This window comes from Chenopodium quinoa, unplaced genomic scaffold (assembly GCF_001683475.1).
Source record: "Chenopodium quinoa cultivar QQ74 unplaced genomic scaffold, ASM168347v1, whole genome shotgun sequence".
NCBI lineage: Eukaryota > Viridiplantae > Streptophyta > Magnoliopsida > Caryophyllales > Amaranthaceae > Chenopodium > Chenopodium quinoa.
In genome coordinates, this window is record NW_018743389.1 from 4,401,354 (window position 1) to 4,419,472 (window position 18,119).

Consider the following 18,119-nt stretch of genomic DNA (forward strand, 5'->3'; position numbering starts at 1 on the left):
AGAACTAATATATAAAGAACTCAATAAATCTAAAGAATGTGATAAAACAATGAACCAAAACATCCAAGATCAAGTATCACCACAATTACGATCGATGCAATTATCTATCTACCCCTAGCATACAAATCCAATTAACATGGGGAAAAGCAAACCCTTGGGGCGGTGATGACCTTTTTGTTTGTTTGTTTTCTAGACACCAACAAAACAGGAAAATAAAAATGTAAAAGGAAAAAAAAAAAAAGTAAAATAAAATAAAAAGGAATGGATTGCCTCCCATTTAGCGCTTGTTTAAGGTCTTAAGCTTGACCTTCTTTATTAGCTCAGCCTGGGTCACCACACAAAGAAGAAACTCCGCGATGTTGCCCATAAAAATATTCGCCTCCAAATGACTCCTTCATTTTATATTTGACATGCTTTGTATCCGAACTTACTTTCATGTAGCTAAACACATCATTTGGTGAAATATTGTCCTCGTTTCTCACAAGATTTCTATCACATACACACTTATCAACCAAAGGGTTAGTAGCATCAATTCTTAAACAAGTACCACCATCAAATATAAAATTATGTTCATTAAAGAGCTTAAACACTACTTGTTTATCCTGGGCCCTAATGGTCACTTGTCTTTTAGGAACATCTATTAGAGCTTGACTTGTGGCAAGGAATGAGCGACCAAATATAATCGGGATCTTATGGTCTTCTTTCATATCCATAACAACAAAATCAACAGGAAAAACAAGTTTACCAACCTTAACTAATACATCCTCAACCACACCCTTAGGGAGTATAGCAGTCCTATCAGAAGAGAAATAGGGGAAGGTTTAAGTTTTTGCAAACCTAATTTTTCATATAATGAACAAGGCATTAAATTTACACTAGCATCTAAATCACACAAAACCCTGTCAAAAAATATTTCGTTTATCATACATGGAATAGTAAAACTACCAGGATCATGCATTTTAGGTGGTAGGCTATCACGTAAAAGAGTAGAGCATTTCTCATTTACTACTTCCTTATCATCATGTTGATCTTTAATTTCCTTCACAAATTTTGCAAATTGAGGCATTTGAATTAAAAGATCAGAAAAAGGAATGGAAGCATGTACCTTTTTAAGATCAGTCTCGCAATATTTTCCAAAATGTTTATCGAGCACGGCTTTTGGCAACCTTTGCGGGAAGGGCATCGGTTCCTCATAGGTCGGTGGAGCAACATATTTGGGACTTTTTACATCCTCACACTTTTCATCTTTTCTTGACTCCACACTGCACACTTTCTTATCTATTTTCCTCGAAAATAATTCATCTCTTCTCAAGAAAACTGCATTGCATTGTTCCTTTTGGACTTTTGCTTGATCATGAAGAGTTGATAAATGGCTCACTTGTTGTGAAAGTTGAGAAAGGTGAGTTTCTATCCTCTTATTTTGAGCAATAAGCATTTGAATCGAGCTTTCAAAGTGTTCATTTTGCTGTGCTTGTAGCTCAAATTGCTTTGTCATAAGCTCTTGCTGTCGAAGTTGGGAAGTAGTGAAAGTCTCCGTAATGGAATCAAGATTGTATTTTGAAGTTTGTGGTGGTAGTTGTTGATTCATGGGTTGGTGATTAAAAGATGCCCTTGCTTGAAAACTAGGTGGTGGCGACGGAGAATTCAATTGAGCTTGAGTGTTCATATAAGAGAAGTCCGGATGATTTCTCCACCCTTCATTATATGTGTTTGAATGAGGATCATACGACCTTTTAGGATTAGAGGTGTAGAAAGCATTGGCCTCCTCAATTGACATCTCACTGGAATTTTTGGGGCAATTAGGTGCAATGTGACCCTGCACATCTAACAGGTCTCCGGTGAGCTAGTAGATGTTCTGGCTTGGAGTCTGTCAAACTTGCTTGTCAATGCATGCCTGCACAGAGCTAGTCAAAAGATTTAGAGCATCAACATCTAATTTACCTCCCTTCTTCACACTATGTCGACCTCCTGGATGATAATTATCATTGGCTGCCATCTTCTCAATTAGCTCTTTGGCTTTAGTTGGGTTCTTAGTCATGAGAGAACCCCTGGATGCAGCATCAATGTATATGCAAAACTCATGGGTCACACCATTGTAGAATGTTTGGATCAACATCCACTCTGGGATACCGTGATGAGGGCATTGTCTCTGTAAGCGCTTGAATCTTCTCTATGCCTCATATAAAGACTCATCATCATATTGACGAAAGGTAGCTAGCTCGTTCCTTAACCTTGCAGTCTTCTCTTGCCCTAAAAATCTTACTAAGAAAGCTTTGGCAAGCTTATCCCATGTATCAAAGGAACCTATACCTTCGTCTCGTAACCATTCCTTCGCTATATCCTGTAGTGAAAAAGGGAACAAACGAAGTCTGATAGCATCATCAGTAACACCGTTGAGCTTTATGGTGTCACACTTCTCCAAGAAACTGTCTATGTGACTAACAGGGCATTCGTGAGGTGTGCCTGCAAATGAGTCATTGGAGATGAACTGTATGAATTGAGGTTTTAATTCAAAGCTCTAAGCGGTAATAAGTGGTTTGACAATGCTGGATAAGAGCTCGGTTGCGGTAACAGGAATGCCGTACTCCAATAAAGATTTTATTCTTTCGGTCATTTTACTTGTATTTTGATATCTTCTTCTTATACCTCTTCGTCTCCTTGCAGTAGCTTCGATTTCAGAATCAAAAGGTGCTAAATCGTCTGACCCTGAACGTCGTATTTGCATGCAACAAAGAACTAAAGGAAGAGTATAAAAAACACAAGAGACAATAGCCGAAGCAACGAATAAAGCTTAGTAAAAACGAATCACAAATAATCAAAAAGAAACCGTTAGTCCCCAGCAAGGGCGCCAAAATTTGATAGGCGTGTCGCGTACCTAACAAAAGTAACCTAACGAGACCACTACTATGTAGACGGGCAAGTAAGGATCGAATCCCAAGAGACTAAGGTATTAAATAGACTCAAATTATCACTAAGCAAGTAACAATCAATGGTGAAATATTCTAAGAACTAATATATAAAGAAATCAATAAATCTAAAGAATGTGACAAATCAATAAACCAAAACATCCAAGATCAAGTATCACCACAATTACGATCGATGCAATTATCTATCTACCCCTAGCATACAAATCCAATTAACATGGGGAAAAGCAAACCCTAATCAATACCAAGGACCTCTCTCGAGTATCAATGGCTTCTCTAACCACAATCAAGCCTATTCTCATGGAATCATGCAAATTAGAGACATTAAACACTTTACTTCGCTTCCCAATTATCAATTTAACTACTCTCGTGATGAATCTCAAACCCTAAATTGATCTACTCAAATCCGTTAAAACCCAACTCTCGTTGTGATTAAAACTATGGAATAATAACAATACTAATTATCTCTAATCTAGTATTGGCATAATCACAATCAATTTAGCATAAATAATCGCAATTGTCATTTGAGAATTTAAAGAATCAATTCATGCATCAATCACAATTAGGCTACCCTAGATCTTGGAATATAAAAAGCTACTCACACATATTGAAAAAAGCAATAGCAAAAATAATCAAAGAAAACATAATTAAGAAATAAGGGATGAAAGGAAAAATACCAAATCTTGAAATAATTGGAGATTGCAAAAGTAGAACTTGAATCTTAAATTATAAAAGCAACGTAAAAGTTTAAGAGAAAACTAGGTCTAATAAGGAATGCTAGATCTCGAAATACTCCCAACAAAAAGATAAGAAAACATAAGAAAATTTAGCGCATAACCCTCCTAAGAGGCACGGACGTGCTTACAAGAGGCACGGATGTGCCTCACTTCGAGTAAGGTTCTTCTCATCTTCTAGACTCCAGGCACGGACGTGCCTATATTGGGCACAGACGTGCCTCATATGCAGATTCGAAGGCAGCAGTAGAGACACGGACGTGCCTCTATGAGACACGGACATGCCTCTATGAGACACGGACGTGTCTCACTTCCTGAGAATTTCCCTCAGTTTCTGAGGCTCAGGCACGGACGTGCCTAAGCTGGGCATGGGCGTGCCTCTCTTAAACATGGCCGTGCTTGACTCCAAAAAGGCCTAAGTGACTCGTTCTTCGACCAACAAATTTCGTGAAGGTCCGTGGGCCTCGGTTTAGTCTCATGACTTCATAAAATCTCTAAATTAGCTTCGTTAATCCTGAAATACATCAAAAACAACGAAACTACCCATAAAAGTATCGAATCATCGAAACTAAACCAAATCAAACCAAAATAAACTAGAATACTAAGCTAGACTAATAAGAACAACTAAAAAAAGGTTAACAATTATGCACAAAACACGGCTTATCACAACTCAATATAAAACTGAAAAGAAAATAACTTTAACAGAATTTAAGGAGATAAAGAAGAAGTTTAAGGGCACTTCACCTTGTTTTCTTGATACTTTTTCCCATGCTAAGCGCTCCAAGTTGATGGGTGGCCGTCATGTTATCCCCAGGATAAGAAAGAAGCTAGGCACTGAAACATATGAGCATTAGATGAAGTAAGATTAACTTTTGAATACTCCATTTATAATAAATTTTCCTTTAATTTTGGCCCATTTAGCATTCTTATTCTACAACTTTTAGGGTGGTTTGGAAGAGCTTGTCAGAAGAGAAGAGGATGTCATTTACATATCTTGATAGTCTATGGTTTTCATTGTACCGAGAAGCTTCTACTAGACCTAAAGTTCTGACATGGATTAAAAAGAAAAGCATTTTCTCCAAGGATTATGTGTTTGTTCCTGTTTTTTGTTGGTATTTGCTGCTGTCTATTGAAATTTGCTGCTATACCATGTTATATCTGGGTTCTTTTCATTGACTGCATCTCTCGCTTGATATTTTTTTTTCTTTTTCTTTTTCTTTTTTAATTTCACTAGGAGTCACTGGAGCCTCTTGATATTTGTCCACTTTAATGATAGTTCTTACTCGAAAACTAGAATCCCATGCATGTTGTTGCTGGACTCACTTGAGAATGCGGAGCCAAAGAGACTTGAACCTGAGATTAGAAAGTATGATACTTCACTTTTGTTTCTATAATTACTGCATTTCACTTCAAAATTTGCTCTTCTTACTTGTTTGTTCTATTTTTTCAGAAAAGAATAATGTGTTGTTATCTTGTGGTTTAGGTTACATGGATACTTGCCAATGTATTGATATTTGTATTGGTAATTTATACTCCCTCCGTCCCTAAATTAGAAGCCTATTTCTGTTTATTATGTGAGTAATAAATATTAGAAATAGGCTTCTAATAAAGGGACGGAGGGAGTAATATAATAATTCATACATTCTAGGATTTGAATCCTGTTGTAGCATATCATTTTCTTGTAATCTTTATGAAACATTCCACTGTGCTAAATTTGACTATTTATTGTGTTAAGAAACCAATTTCATTGTTAATCAAGACAAAGAAAACTGAAATTCATATTGTGATTGGGTGATTCACATGAATTCTGACCTTAATACACTTTTGGTGGTTTGCTTACCCAGTTAATTATATTACGTTCAATGGTTATCTTTGGTTCAGGTTTGTTCAGGACATCTATAGGGTAGAGCGCAGAGAAGAAGACAGGAATGTGATTTCCCAAATTCCTCTCTTGATACCTAAGGTGATCTTAGTCCTGATTGAAGTATATGAACCTTGTATAGTTTTATCTATATTCAGGAACAACCCTAATCTGCTTTACGCATATATGATGCCATTTTCAGGTGCCTCAACAAAGGGATGATGAGGAATGTGGAAGCTACGTTCTCTATTTCATCAACTTATTTATGCAATTTGCTCCAGAAAACTTTTGTGATTTTGATTACCTATACTTTGTATGTACATGAATCTTAATTTCTTCATTCTTTACTGCACGTATTTCTTGTCACCTTGTAATGTAATTTTATCTTCATACTGCAGATGCGAAAAGACTGGTTTGATCCTGAAAACTTAAGAGTATTTCCACAACAAACCTTGAGAAGGAACTGTCTAGTAAAGTAGCTGTTAAAAGCACACAGCAAACTTGAAAAGTCAAATATTCAGATGCCCACAGCCTACGTAATGCGCATGCTCTAGCTATCCTGCTCTGTCTAAAGTCCAGAACAAAGCCTGTTTCTTTGCTGGAACTAATCGAGCTGACCTCATATGGCTATAATGTCTACTGTTTCTACTGTCAATACTCTTCTGTATAGTTATCAGGATTTACTCCCCAGCTGCCTCTTATCCAAATATCTTACTAATTTGTTCATTCCATTTATCATTGATGTTACTTTTAATGTGGTTATAATGTATATGAAATGAGTGCCAAAGAGCATTGTTGAAGTTGTATGCTTCATTAGCACAGGTTTTTGGAGTATTAGAAGTAAATTTATGTAACTTTATATATATATGTTAGTGTTTATATATCAATTTAAGTGAACAAAATGCAAAACAAAAAAAATTCTTTTTTTTATTTTTTTGGGGCATTTTTTAGCACCGGTTTTCAAAACCAGTGTTAAAAGTTTTTTTTTTTAAATTTTTTTGGGCCACTTTAGGCACTGGTTCACAGCAGGAACCGGTGCTAAAAGTTTTGTTTTTTTAATATTTTTGGGGACTTTTTCGCACCGGTTAACATCAAGAACCGGTGCGAAAAGTCTTGGGATTTGGAATCCCTCAAATCAGAACCGGTTCAAAATCAGTGCGAAATGGGGGTTTTGAACCGGTGCTGATTAGCAATTTTCGCCTAGCGGTTGTTGCCGAGCCAGGTGCGTGAGTGGTGTGCGTATGTGTGCAAGCTGATGCAGAGAGATGCGAGATATGGTCTGGCAAGGCTGCCCGCAAGCACTGCCAAGCAGCGCCAGCCCATAAAGGCTAGGTTTGCTAAGCAACAAGCATTGCGAGCGCTAGTAGGCATTACATCACGTTGCCAACGCTGGTAGCGTGCATGCATGCGAAGCATGCTGCGAGACTGCTGGTGCCAACAGGTGTGCCATGTGCTGCTAGCTGTGCATGGCAACACCCGCACTCAATTTTTTTTGGCTAGGGTGCCTAGCAACCCTAGCCCTTTGTCTTGGATGCTAGGCACTCGGCCTTGGGGGCTTGCTATTTTGCGGTTTTAAGTAAAACGAGGCTAGGCCTCGATTTTTCCATGTACTTGCAAAAATATTTTTGACAAAATTTTGATTGATCAGCTTAATTAATTTTAATTAAGTTGAATGTAGAATTTAGTGGGAGCTTCATTAATCGTTTTGAGCTTTATTAAGCCTTGTTTGTGCTTTTGTTATTGCGTTAGTTCACATAATCGGATAAACAACTTGACTAGTTTTAATTAGGTGTGTTGATCGGATTAACCACCTAAGTTAGTAACCAGTAATCGCTCCATACAATGTTTTGTATTGTTTGAATTATTTATAAAATGCATGGGCCATTCACTTTAGAAGTGAATGGATGAATGGAATATAGTAGATGTTCTAATGCAGGTTTTACAAAATGGCAACTAGTATGGCACAACTAGGATAGTAAATACGGACTGCGTTCTGTTTTGTATTTTTATAAATCTAAATACAGATTGTGTGCCGTTAGGTATTTTTGTACTTAAATTATTTAGATTAGTCCTAGTCCTAGTTTTTCTAGTAGTTGCATAATTGGTGGTCATGTCTTAATACGGCGTTTGTAAGAAGACGAAGCCAAGAAAATGCAATGAAGGACTTTGAAGATTGGATGCTTCAAAGTTTCAAGGGGCTCATGCTAGTTTGCCAATGCATTTTTTATTTGTGACTTATATATTTTGCTTATATATAATTGCGACATTAGATGCATGTTTAGGATTTCGATTGTTGAATGATTAATTTAGTTCACTTAAATCAACCAACATAGAAACCCTAAATCCCAAAGAATATTGAGTTAAAATTGCCATTCCAAAATGACACTTACCGAAACTTTGAAAGTAGGTAGTGGACTATGCCAAAGCAAGGCATTACCACTTTCCTAGGGAAGTAAGGTATGTTGGTGGGCTTGCTAAAGAAAGGCATCATATACACGTTAGTTTTGGTTAAACTCAAAGATATCAGTAAGGAGTCCTTAGATGTCGTGGCAAAGCAGATAATCGTCAAGGATGCATTGGATGCGGTGATTTATTGAACCAAGAATAGCTTAGAGCTATTAGCAATTAGATTGCTTACCTTAAAATATTAAGTTTTAAAACAAGCCAAAGCATGCTTAATCACTTATTGATTTTTGGGATCTTGGAATCATTTTATTCTCGTCTAATTGGGACAAATTTATAAATGTGTGAATAGAACGTTAATAAGTTAATTGAAATTGCTAGTTTGCAGTGTTATCTTGATAAATGGTTATACTTTGTTCTTATATTTGTAAAATTCTAAATCAAATTATAATGTTTCCAACAATTGGTAAAAGGAAATCTTGTGAGAATGGTTCTCAAGGAAAGAAGAGGCATTTCTAAAATAAAACTTCTCACAAATGACTTTTATGGCTAAGTTCGATAGGACGGTTGGACATCAAGTATTCAAAATACTAGGTAGTTTTGATAAACATGAAGTATTGAGTTGCAAACTCAAATTGTCAATAGTTGACAACAAACATATCTTTTCGCTTTATATACTAATGAGTAGGACTCATTGATGTAGTAATTCAAGTATGAATTAAAGAAAAAGATGGAACTTTGTTTTACGGCGCATTAGATATTTGATTATGCCTAAAAAAGTATAAAAGTCAAAATACTTAAAGAAAAGGTTCTTAAAGTTATGAGATAATGTATGATAAGAAATATAGGAAAAAAGGAACAATGAAAAGGAATTCAAGATTCCAATTCTACCTAAGAGTTCATGTTATCGTAGTTAAAATTAGCAACTTATCTTCACAAGTATTTGATATTGCTTGAAAGTTCCACTTCCAAAGTGAACTCAAAACAAATGAAGTTAAGCTAAGTTATTGACTTACAAGCTTGGAATGAAGCAAGTGGTGCTATATGAGCTGTAAGGTCATCTGCTTTGTTTAAAGATCTTTTAAAGCTAAGGCTGGAAAAAATATGATTATTGTGTTGCATAATTAGCAAACGTTCCGTTTACACACGAAAAGACTCACATTCAAAGTAAAATAACAATAGTTGTTGGTTTTATTTGAACGGCAAGGTTGTTTAGGCCATATGTCAAGAATGCTTGATTATAAACAAACATTTCCCTAACATAAATTCACAAGGTTCAAGTCATGGACATGATTTGTGTTCCGGCTATCTTTAGCAATGTCACATCAAGAAGAACATACTCAAAGCTCTATTAGATAGACTCTTGAAAGTTAATCAATTTGGAATCGTTCTAAGGCAAGGAAGTCTTACTTATTGAAACCGACAAAGAAAGGAGCTATTGTGCTTGGTATAAACAATTGACTCCGAAAGCTAAAGAGTATTCCATTACTTCACCGTTTTCACAAGAACTTGAAAGAATATGGCTATATTCATCAAATGTGAATAAACTGGATCTTGAATAACTCTAAAGTTCATTGAAGTATGGAATTGACTTGGCAAGATATCAAAATGTCTAGATTAGATCGAGTGATGTTTGCTTGAGCCAAGAGTGATCATCTCAAGGTTATGAAATTGGAATTTCATAATCAGCTCCACAAAGAATATAGTATATCTTGACGGAGACCTTGAAGCCATATGAAAACGACTCGAATGATGATGAATCACATCCCTTTTCTTATAACGTTCTCAGGGATATGAACAAATGACTAATTTTACACTAAAAATAATTGTCGAAGCTAAGAAAAGACACCATATTCAATGATGGACATAAATAGTTTCTAGCGTCTTTTCAAGTATATGTCTAGGGCTTTTGGCCTCAATGGAGCTAAGTGGCTCAATAAGGGCTAAGGTAGCTCAAGTGGGAGCTAACTGTTTGTTTTACAATGAACTTTTACCCAAAGATAATATACAAGTCTCTTTGTAAGCAACATTCAAGTGAGACTAAGGGCATTACTTCCACAACTAAAATTGAGAACATAGTAATTTTTGCTCTAAGAGGTGTCTTTCTGAAAAGTAACAATTTCCAAAACGACAAGTGGGAGGAAAATAAACTCGATGACCATACAGACGAGCAACAAACCAGAACTGAGAATCTCGGAAGACTTTAGAAAGGCTTCATGAGAATTATTGATCAAGAATACTCAAAGGACTTTACAAGTGCCTTAAAGAGAATTCATTACTTACAAAACTTTTAAAGTGTTGCAGTAAGATCAAAACAATCAAAGGGCTTTAGAAGTACCTTGAGACTTAGTGTTTGATGCAATTACCCCGTATAAGTATAGAATTCACCAAAAGGATTGGATTGAATCTTGTAAAGTTTCTTAAGTTAGAAATGAACCTAATACTTACAAGTATACTATTTAATATTGGATAGTAAGGGAATAGTGTCTTGTAAGATAGCTACGACAAATCCGAATTCCGGAAATGGATAGAGGCCATAAAATCCAAAACAGACTCCATGTTTGAAAATTATGTGTGATACTTGATTAATTTGCATGAAGGGTAAAGACACATCAATCATAAATAAGTTTTCAAGTAAAAAACTAACAATATGGAAATGCATATACATACATAGCTAGATTGGTTGAAAAGGTTACAATTAAATTCACAGCGTTGATTTAATAAAACCTATTCTCTAATCAGAATACTTAAGTCTTTTCATGATTATTCTAGCAAAAATGGCGCATATGAAATATGGAAAAATAGATATCGAAACCGCCTTCCTAAAAAATGGGATTTTGGAAGAGACTATGGATATAGTCTAAGGGTTTTGTAAATCTTAATAATGCTAGATTTGAAGGCAAGCTCAAGAAATCCATTGGTGGATTGAGGGAAGCATGTAGGAATTGGAATGGGTTTTCTCATAAAGTTAATATAAGGTCTGGCTTGTTGAGAAATATGGAAATTCTTTAAATAAAGAAGTTTAGTGGGAGCCAAAGTCAATTTTATAAGGTCCAGTAAGAGGTTTACGAACTCTATTGTAAAATAACTATCAAATGCTAAATGCTTAGATTTGATAGAATTATTCATTAATTGACCAAGCTAAAACGACACTTAGTACACAGTGGGAATTAAGATCTATTGAATGGACTTAATAAAATGTTTGAATGAGGAAATTTACCGTGTTAAACATGAAGGACCTGAAAAGGCTTTCGACCCATATGTATAAAACTAAGCCAAACAAGAAAGACTCTAGTAGAGACTTTCAACCGTATCATATAGCAAAAAGTTTAGCAAGACTCAGTGGAACTAGATGAGCTAAAAGTCACATGAATGGGATGATATTGGGAATATTTCTGCAATTAAATTCATCATGTATGATATGATATGGAATCGTTACATGATGTATGAGTTTTATACCATGTTTTACCCCGAAACTACAATGTATATTTGCATGATTTTGGGCTCTTTGGAGCCATTTCTTGCTAACAATCTCTTCTCTAATGTGTTCGATCTATTTTATTGAGTTTCATAGGAATACGGAGTTTCTTGGATGAATCAGACGTGTTTTCGATAGTTAAAGAAGAGGTTAGTGTGTGAAGACGAAGATTTCCCCCATGCCCTGTTGACCATAGCTTGCCTGGTCAAACAGGGCAAAGAAGGACAAAGCTAGCTATGAAGTATTGTTGCAGACTCTACGTGCCTAGTTGGGAATAGATCGCCCGATGAAATCGGGCATTGAAGAGTTGATTTCACATCTCAGTTTTTGAGGTCGCCTTGCGCGCCCGATCGGGCGTGGCTTGCCCGGTGGAACCGGGCGCAGGAAGATAGAAGAACAACGAGGCAGGACGTCGCAACACCCTCAACCGCCCAATCGGGCAGCCCTTGCCCGGTTGGACCGGGCACTGTTTCGCGGAAGTTGTTTTGTTTAATTTCGTAATTTTATCTTTTTGAGGGTATAAATACCCTTTGTAATCACAATTAGAAAACAATTTATTATATCCTCTAGTATTAGTTTTCCCTAAGAACCCTAGTTTGCTCTCTTTTAAGCAACTAAATTCTTCTCTTAGCTTTGATTATTGTTCATCAACAAATCGAGTTCTTTCGATTGAAGTAATTGGTATTCATCTATTTCACATCTCTTTCATTTATTATTGCTTATTGATTATGTCTTCTCCATTGAATCTTGTTTTTGGTTTTGTTAGTATGTGTGTGTAGATCCATAATCCGGGATCTTGCAAAGCCCGTATATGATTAATGCTTAGATTTAATCTTTAAATTCTCCAATAATATTTCCAATTGACATGCTTGATTGATTCTGTTTATGCCAATGCTAGATCAGGAATAATTGGTATTGTTATCATCCCTTTGTTTTTATTGCACCGGAAGTTGAATATTAACGGGATTTAGGTATTTCAATTGAGGGTTTGAAGATCATCACGAAAGTAGATGATTGATTGATTAGGAAGTTAAGTATTGTGTTTAATGTCCCTTATTTGCTTGATTCCATGGAAATAGGCTTGATAGTTGATTTAGGAAGCCATTGATAACTCGGAAGAGACTTTTGGTATTGTTTAGGGAATGCTTTTCCTCTTGTCGATTGGATTGTTATTGGGGGTAGAATTATTTATGCATTGATTATATTTATGCATTGATTAATTGAGTCCTTTATTTATTAGTTCTTAGTATTCATCACCATTGATTTGTTACTTGCTTAGTGATTACTTGAGTCTATTTAATTAGGTGAACCTTAGTCTCCTGGGATTCGATCCTTACTTGTCCGTCTATATAGTAGTGGTCTTGTTTGGTTTATTTTTGTTAGGTACGCAACACGCCTATCAAATTTTGGCGCCGTTGCCGGGGACTAACGGTTTTCATCTAGTTATTTGTGATTCGTTTTTACCAAGCTTTTGATTTGTTGCTTCGGCTATTGTTCCTTGTATTTTTGATCTCCTCTTTTTAGTTCTTTGTTGCATGAAAACTCGACATTCAGGTTTAGACAGCTTAACACCTTTTCACTCTGAAATCGAAGCTACTGCAAGGAGACGAAGAGGTAGACGAAGGAGATATCAAAATACAAGTAAAATGACCGAAAGAATCAAATCTTTATTGAAGTACGGCAATCCTGATACCGCAACCGAGCTCCTATCTAGCATTGTCAGACCACCTATTACTGCTCAGAGCTTTGAATTAAAACCTCAATTCATACAGTTCATCTCCAATGACTCATTTGCAGGCACACCTCATGAATGCCCTGTTAGTCACATAGACAGTTTCTTGGAGAAGTGTGACACCATAAAGCTCAACGGTGTTATTGATGATACTATCAGACTTTGTTTGTTCCCTTTTTCACTACGGGATAGAGCGAAGGAATGGTTACGAGACGAAGGTATAGGTTCCTTTGACACATGGGATAAGCTTGCCAAAGCTTCTTAGTAAGATTTTTAGGGCAATAGAAGACTGCAAGGTTAAGGTACGAGCTAGCTACCTTTCGTCAATTTGATGATGAGTCTTTATATGAGGCATGGAGAAGATTCAAGCGCTTACAGAGACAATGCCCTTATCACGGTATCCCAGAGTGGATGTTGATCCAAACATTCTACACTGGTATGACCCATGAGTTCCGCATATACATTGATGCTGCATCCGGGGGTTCTCTCATGACTAAGAACCCAACTGAAGCCAAAGAGCTAATTGAGAAGATGGCAGCCAATGATAATTATCATCCAGGGGGCAGAAATACTGTGAAGACTAGAGGAAAATTTGATGTTGATGCTTTAACTCTCTTGACAAATTCTGTATAAGCATTAACAAGAAAGTTTGATAAACTTCAAGCTGGATCCTTTTCCACTTCATTCGAAACATGTTAATTATGTGGTATTCAAGGCCAAATTGCATCACAATGTCAACCTCCCTCTAACGAAATGTCAATCGAGCAAGCAAATGCCTTCTATACTACGACACCTAAAAGGCCGTATGATCCTCATTCAAACACATACAATGAAGGGTGGAGAAATCATCCGAACTTCTCTTATAAGAACACTCAAGCTCAATTGAATTCTCCATCACCACCACCTAGTTTTCAAGCAAGGGCATCTTTTAATCACCAACCCATGAATCAAAAACTACCACCGCAAACTTCAAAATACAATCTTGATTCCATTATGGAGACTTTCACTACTTCCCAACTTCGACAGCAAGAGCTTATGACAGAGCAATTTGAGCTACAAGCAAAGCAAAATGAACACTTTGAAAGCTCGATTCAAATGCTTATTCCTCAAAATAAGAGGATAGAAACCCACCTTTTTCAACTTTCACAACAAGTGAGTCATTTATCAACTCTTCATGATCAAGCAAAAGTCCAAAAGGAACAATGCAATGCAGTTTTCTTGAGAAGAGATGAATTATTTTCGAGGAAAATAGATGAGAAAGTGTGCAATGTGGAGTCAAGAAAAGATGAAAACACTAGACGAAAAACCCCAATCCCCACCGGTTCAAACCCCCCATTCCCCACCGGTTTTGAACCGTTCTTGATTTGGAGGGTGGCAAACCGTCAAAGATATGCCACCGGTTTTAAACCGGTGGCCAAAAAACTTTCCCCACCGGTTTTAAGGTGAACCGGTGGCAAAAGTTGCTGATTTAGGTTCAAGCTAAGCACTTTTGCCACCGGTTTTCAACTGAACCGGTGGCAAAACTTCACCATTCCCCACCGATTTTCACAGTGAACCGGTGGCAAAAGTAAGCGCGCCAGATTTTAAATTAATTTTGGGCACCGGTTCATTGAAAAAACCGGTGGCAAAACCTGTTTTTTTTTTAAAATTTTTTTTTATAATTAAAATTAGTTAAAAACCTGCACATCCTGTATTAAATCTGCCATTAAAATATATTATAATAACAGTAATAATACCCCAAATTATTACCCGTATTATTATTATTATTATTAAAAATACTAATAATATAATAATTTTTACATTGGAATAATAACAACAATACATAAATATTAATTAATAACCGTAAATGCGATACAATGAAATGTCATATAGCTTTTACAACTCATTGATTAAAAGGTGTTATATTTACTAACTATACTAATAATTAATGTATAAGTTAACAACTTCAAATTAAATTATATGTGATGAAAGACGCTAACATATCTCGAACTTCATTCAGCTCTTTGCTCGTCAATGGACCTCCTTTCTGTACCTTTCAAAACTTGGTTAAACAAAAATGATGTTAGCTAGAATTAATTACTTAGGTTATGTATGTAAAAATACATTTACAATTTAAGTTAGGCAAAAATTTAATACATAGGCCTATATGACTACTACTTCACCTATTTTCTACATTTATAATCAAATTAGCTCACTCTTCCTCATAACATGTCAATATTACCTAGTTAGAGGCAGCTAAAGCTTGAAATCACATTAAAAGAACAAGTCAAGTGTTTTAAGACGCATTTTCAACCAAAAGGGCCCGAATAAGGCCTATATCACTACTTGTATGCCTATTTTCTATATTTTTTTTTTATCAAATTAGCTCATTCTTCCTCTTAACATGTCATTATTACCTAGTTAGAGGCAGCTAAGGCTTGAGACGCAATTTCAAGGGTTTTCTCTTATCAAAACACACCACAAAAGCAAATTAACTAAGTCAATGGCATACCTCATCAAGCTGTTGTAAGTCTGTGCAATGAGTCATTATGTCCAACATGAATCTCATCACGTATAGTCCGCAATCAACTCCGTTATCTTGTTGTGCGCACTAGCATAGGAACACAGTAAATGAATCAAACATGCATAACAAATTAGCAACATCTTACGCATCGTTTATTATAAAAATCACAAAATCATGTAGCATTACCATCGGTGATTTCCATGTAGGACCTTGAGGAGCTCGGCAATTTATCTTCTTCATAGCACTATAGAAAAGTAAGTTCAAACTTGATTAGTATGACTAATATAATAAATGAGTTAAGTAAGGATAATCAACACTAGATAGCTATATTTACTTTCGCAGTATAGACTTCACGAGGAGCTTTTTCGGATGAGGCAATCGAGCTGAATAAAAAAGGAAGATGGTGTTACTGGGAACACAAATCACCAGCAGGGTCCAATGTGCACTACAGAAATGGACAATACACAAACAAGTCAATAATTAGCCGTGTACAACATATAATTAGGGGAAACAAATGAATTTGACATGGTCAAACATACTCCTCAAAACATGGGGCGAATATGAACTTGTCACCCGCACGCAATGGTTCCTTGATACCCCGTTCAACATAGTACAACACGTCAGGGTAGTTGCCTAAGATTCTAGTAGTGGAGATTTGCTCGGGGCACAACCACCCTACTTGACACGGAGAATCAATCTCAAGTAAGTGCTCCTGTAGTGCTCTGCATGCATGGTAACAAAATATTAATGGGAAATTAAATGACAAGCAATCACCACTAATCTGAATAACATAATAGTGTCTGGCATTAAATTACCTCATGAATGTTTGAACAAGGGAGATGTTAAGCATTGAACCACTTAGAAATTCTTTCACATCTTCTTTGCTAAGCCATGCAACTGCATCCTCATCAAAGTGAAACATTGCCTTAGGTAGTGGAACTTGAATGGGAGTGTCAGCCGGCAACATACTAACACGGTTGTGTAGAAATGTTAAATCTTTAGACAGCGTTTGAAGGACCGTGTCAGCAGCAAGTGGAGTAGCTTGCAAAGCTGAACCTCTCGAAGAGTTCTTCTTCGACCCTTTTTCACTCTCCGACCTTTGTTCACTCCTCTTCTTTGGCACCGGTTGATCAACGCTTATTGGTTGTTCCACCTTCCTCTTTGAAGGTTGTCTTTTTTGCGAAATCTAATACAACAAATCACGCAATTGGTTAGAAAAGACAAATCCATCTAACTCTTGTGAAAACAACCGGGCATAAAGTACCGAACGAACCCAAAATCTTAATTACCTGGTTCATCAACCTTACCCAAGCACATGGCCACTGCACAAAGCTACCTTTTGCCGGCCAAAGTGTAGTGAACTCCTCCTCCTCTATGGGCACCGGTATTAGGATGTCCTCGAACCCGGTAATAACAGAATTGATCCCAACCGAGCAATGTTGTGGCCTAAGCGGTCGCAAATGGACCGTACCTTGTTTTTCCGGTTGTGCACTACCATATGCAACCACATGCAAAGCTCCAGAGTCGTTCGGGTGTAGAAGTGCACAACGGGTCTCTTCCTACACCAATTTGAAAGATCAGTTATTAGAACCAAACATATCACAAGGGGTCGTTTCCTACACAATTGATAATGTGCTCATATTCACTAAGATTGATAATGTGCCCATATTCACTAAGATAGAACTAATCAAAATCACCTGTAAATCTAGAAAATGATGAGGCACTGGATTATCGAGCTCCCTCGAGTCCGCATGTGTAGGCGTACCACCCTGCAACAAGAAATTAATGACTGCCACCTTAGATCCTACATAACTCAATATGCCAAAACTAAAAGTTTTAAAACTACCTCATTTGCATCATCGTCTCCATGTATATCATCTTCCCCTTGTCCTTTTGGGTGACTACATGAGTCAACGGGTGTATTCGAGGGGAAAGGAAAGCTCGGTAGGTTCATTTGCTTCGCCCAAGCGTTAAATTCACTTACGAGCTCGTTGCGGACTTGTTCCTTAATCGATTCCACCGTGGAAACCAAGTCATGAGGTGAGTTCACACTTGCTCGGGATCTTCCTGATTTGGTATACTCTGGACCCATCACCTTTTCCCACCCTAGCAATGACCCTCCTGCACCTACTACCCATCCTGGATGGTAGGGCTTTCCCAAAGCCAAGGTGAAAGGGTCTTTTTCTACACTTGGGACGAGCTTGCCTTCAACCAGTTCTTCAGTGTGTTCAATCTGTAGCCATAAAAAAAACAGAAACCAATAGCATCCATAAGTGATATTTATGCAAAATATTCATAGAGTTCTCAAGTTCGTAGTTACTTACGAGCTTATCAGCCATTTCTTTGGTTTCCGGAGCCTTGATGGCCCATTTTCCGGTCTCCTTGTCACGCGCATGCAGTGAACAGAAGAAATCACCAGCACGACTCACCAGCGTAGTGATCGTGGAAGAAGAAGAGGGTCCTTTGGACGACCCTAGTAGCGAA

At 36.9% G+C, this 18,119-nt stretch overlaps 2 protein-coding genes across 2 annotated transcripts; one reads left to right on the plus strand and one right to left on the minus strand.

The window, feature by feature from the left end:
- Positions 1 to 320: 320 nt before the first annotated feature.
- LOC110738507 lies at positions 321 to 2,725 on the minus strand. Its single transcript, XM_021918919.1, has 5 exons — positions 2,647 to 2,725; positions 2,264 to 2,463; positions 1,877 to 2,170; positions 894 to 1,816; positions 321 to 795 (listed from the first exon to the last, which is right to left on the minus strand). The coding sequence occupies exons 1-5, from the start codon at positions 2,723 to 2,725 to the stop codon at positions 321 to 323; spliced, it is 1,971 nt and encodes a 656-aa protein (XP_021774611.1).
- Positions 2,726 to 3,355: 630 nt separating this feature from the next.
- LOC110738460 (probable ubiquitin-like-specific protease 2A) lies at positions 3,356 to 6,382 on the plus strand. The gene is made up of 6 exons (XM_021918867.1): positions 3,356 to 4,517; positions 4,603 to 4,770; positions 4,893 to 5,024; positions 5,540 to 5,621; positions 5,722 to 5,832; positions 5,918 to 6,382. The coding sequence occupies exons 1-6, from the start codon at positions 4,513 to 4,515 to the stop codon at positions 5,996 to 5,998; spliced, it is 579 nt and encodes a 192-aa protein (XP_021774559.1). The 5' UTR covers positions 3,356 to 4,512; the 3' UTR covers positions 5,999 to 6,382.
- The last annotated feature ends 11,737 nt before the right edge of the window (positions 6,383 to 18,119 follow it).

Excerpts from the sequence above, each read along its gene's own strand:
- LOC110738507 (XM_021918919.1), bottom strand. The coding sequence starts at position 2,725 with ATGCAAATACGACGTTCAGGGTCAGACGATTTAGCACCTTTTGATTCT. Across the intron at positions 2,171-2,263 it reads AGCTTGCCAAAGCTTTCTTA|AGAAGATTCAAGCGCTTACA; the intron begins GTAAGATTTTTA and ends TATGAGGCATAG. Across the intron at positions 1,817-1,876 it reads AGGCATGCATTGACAAGCAA|GGTCACATTGCACCTAATTG; the intron begins GTTTGACAGACT and ends TTAGATGTGCAG.
- LOC110738460 (XM_021918867.1), top strand. Across the intron at positions 4,771-4,892 it reads TTTGTTCCTGTTTTTTGTTG|GAGTCACTGGAGCCTCTTGA; the intron begins GTATTTGCTGCT and ends TAATTTCACTAG. Across the intron at positions 5,622-5,721 it reads TTCCTCTCTTGATACCTAAG|GTGCCTCAACAAAGGGATGA; the intron begins GTGATCTTAGTC and ends TGCCATTTTCAG.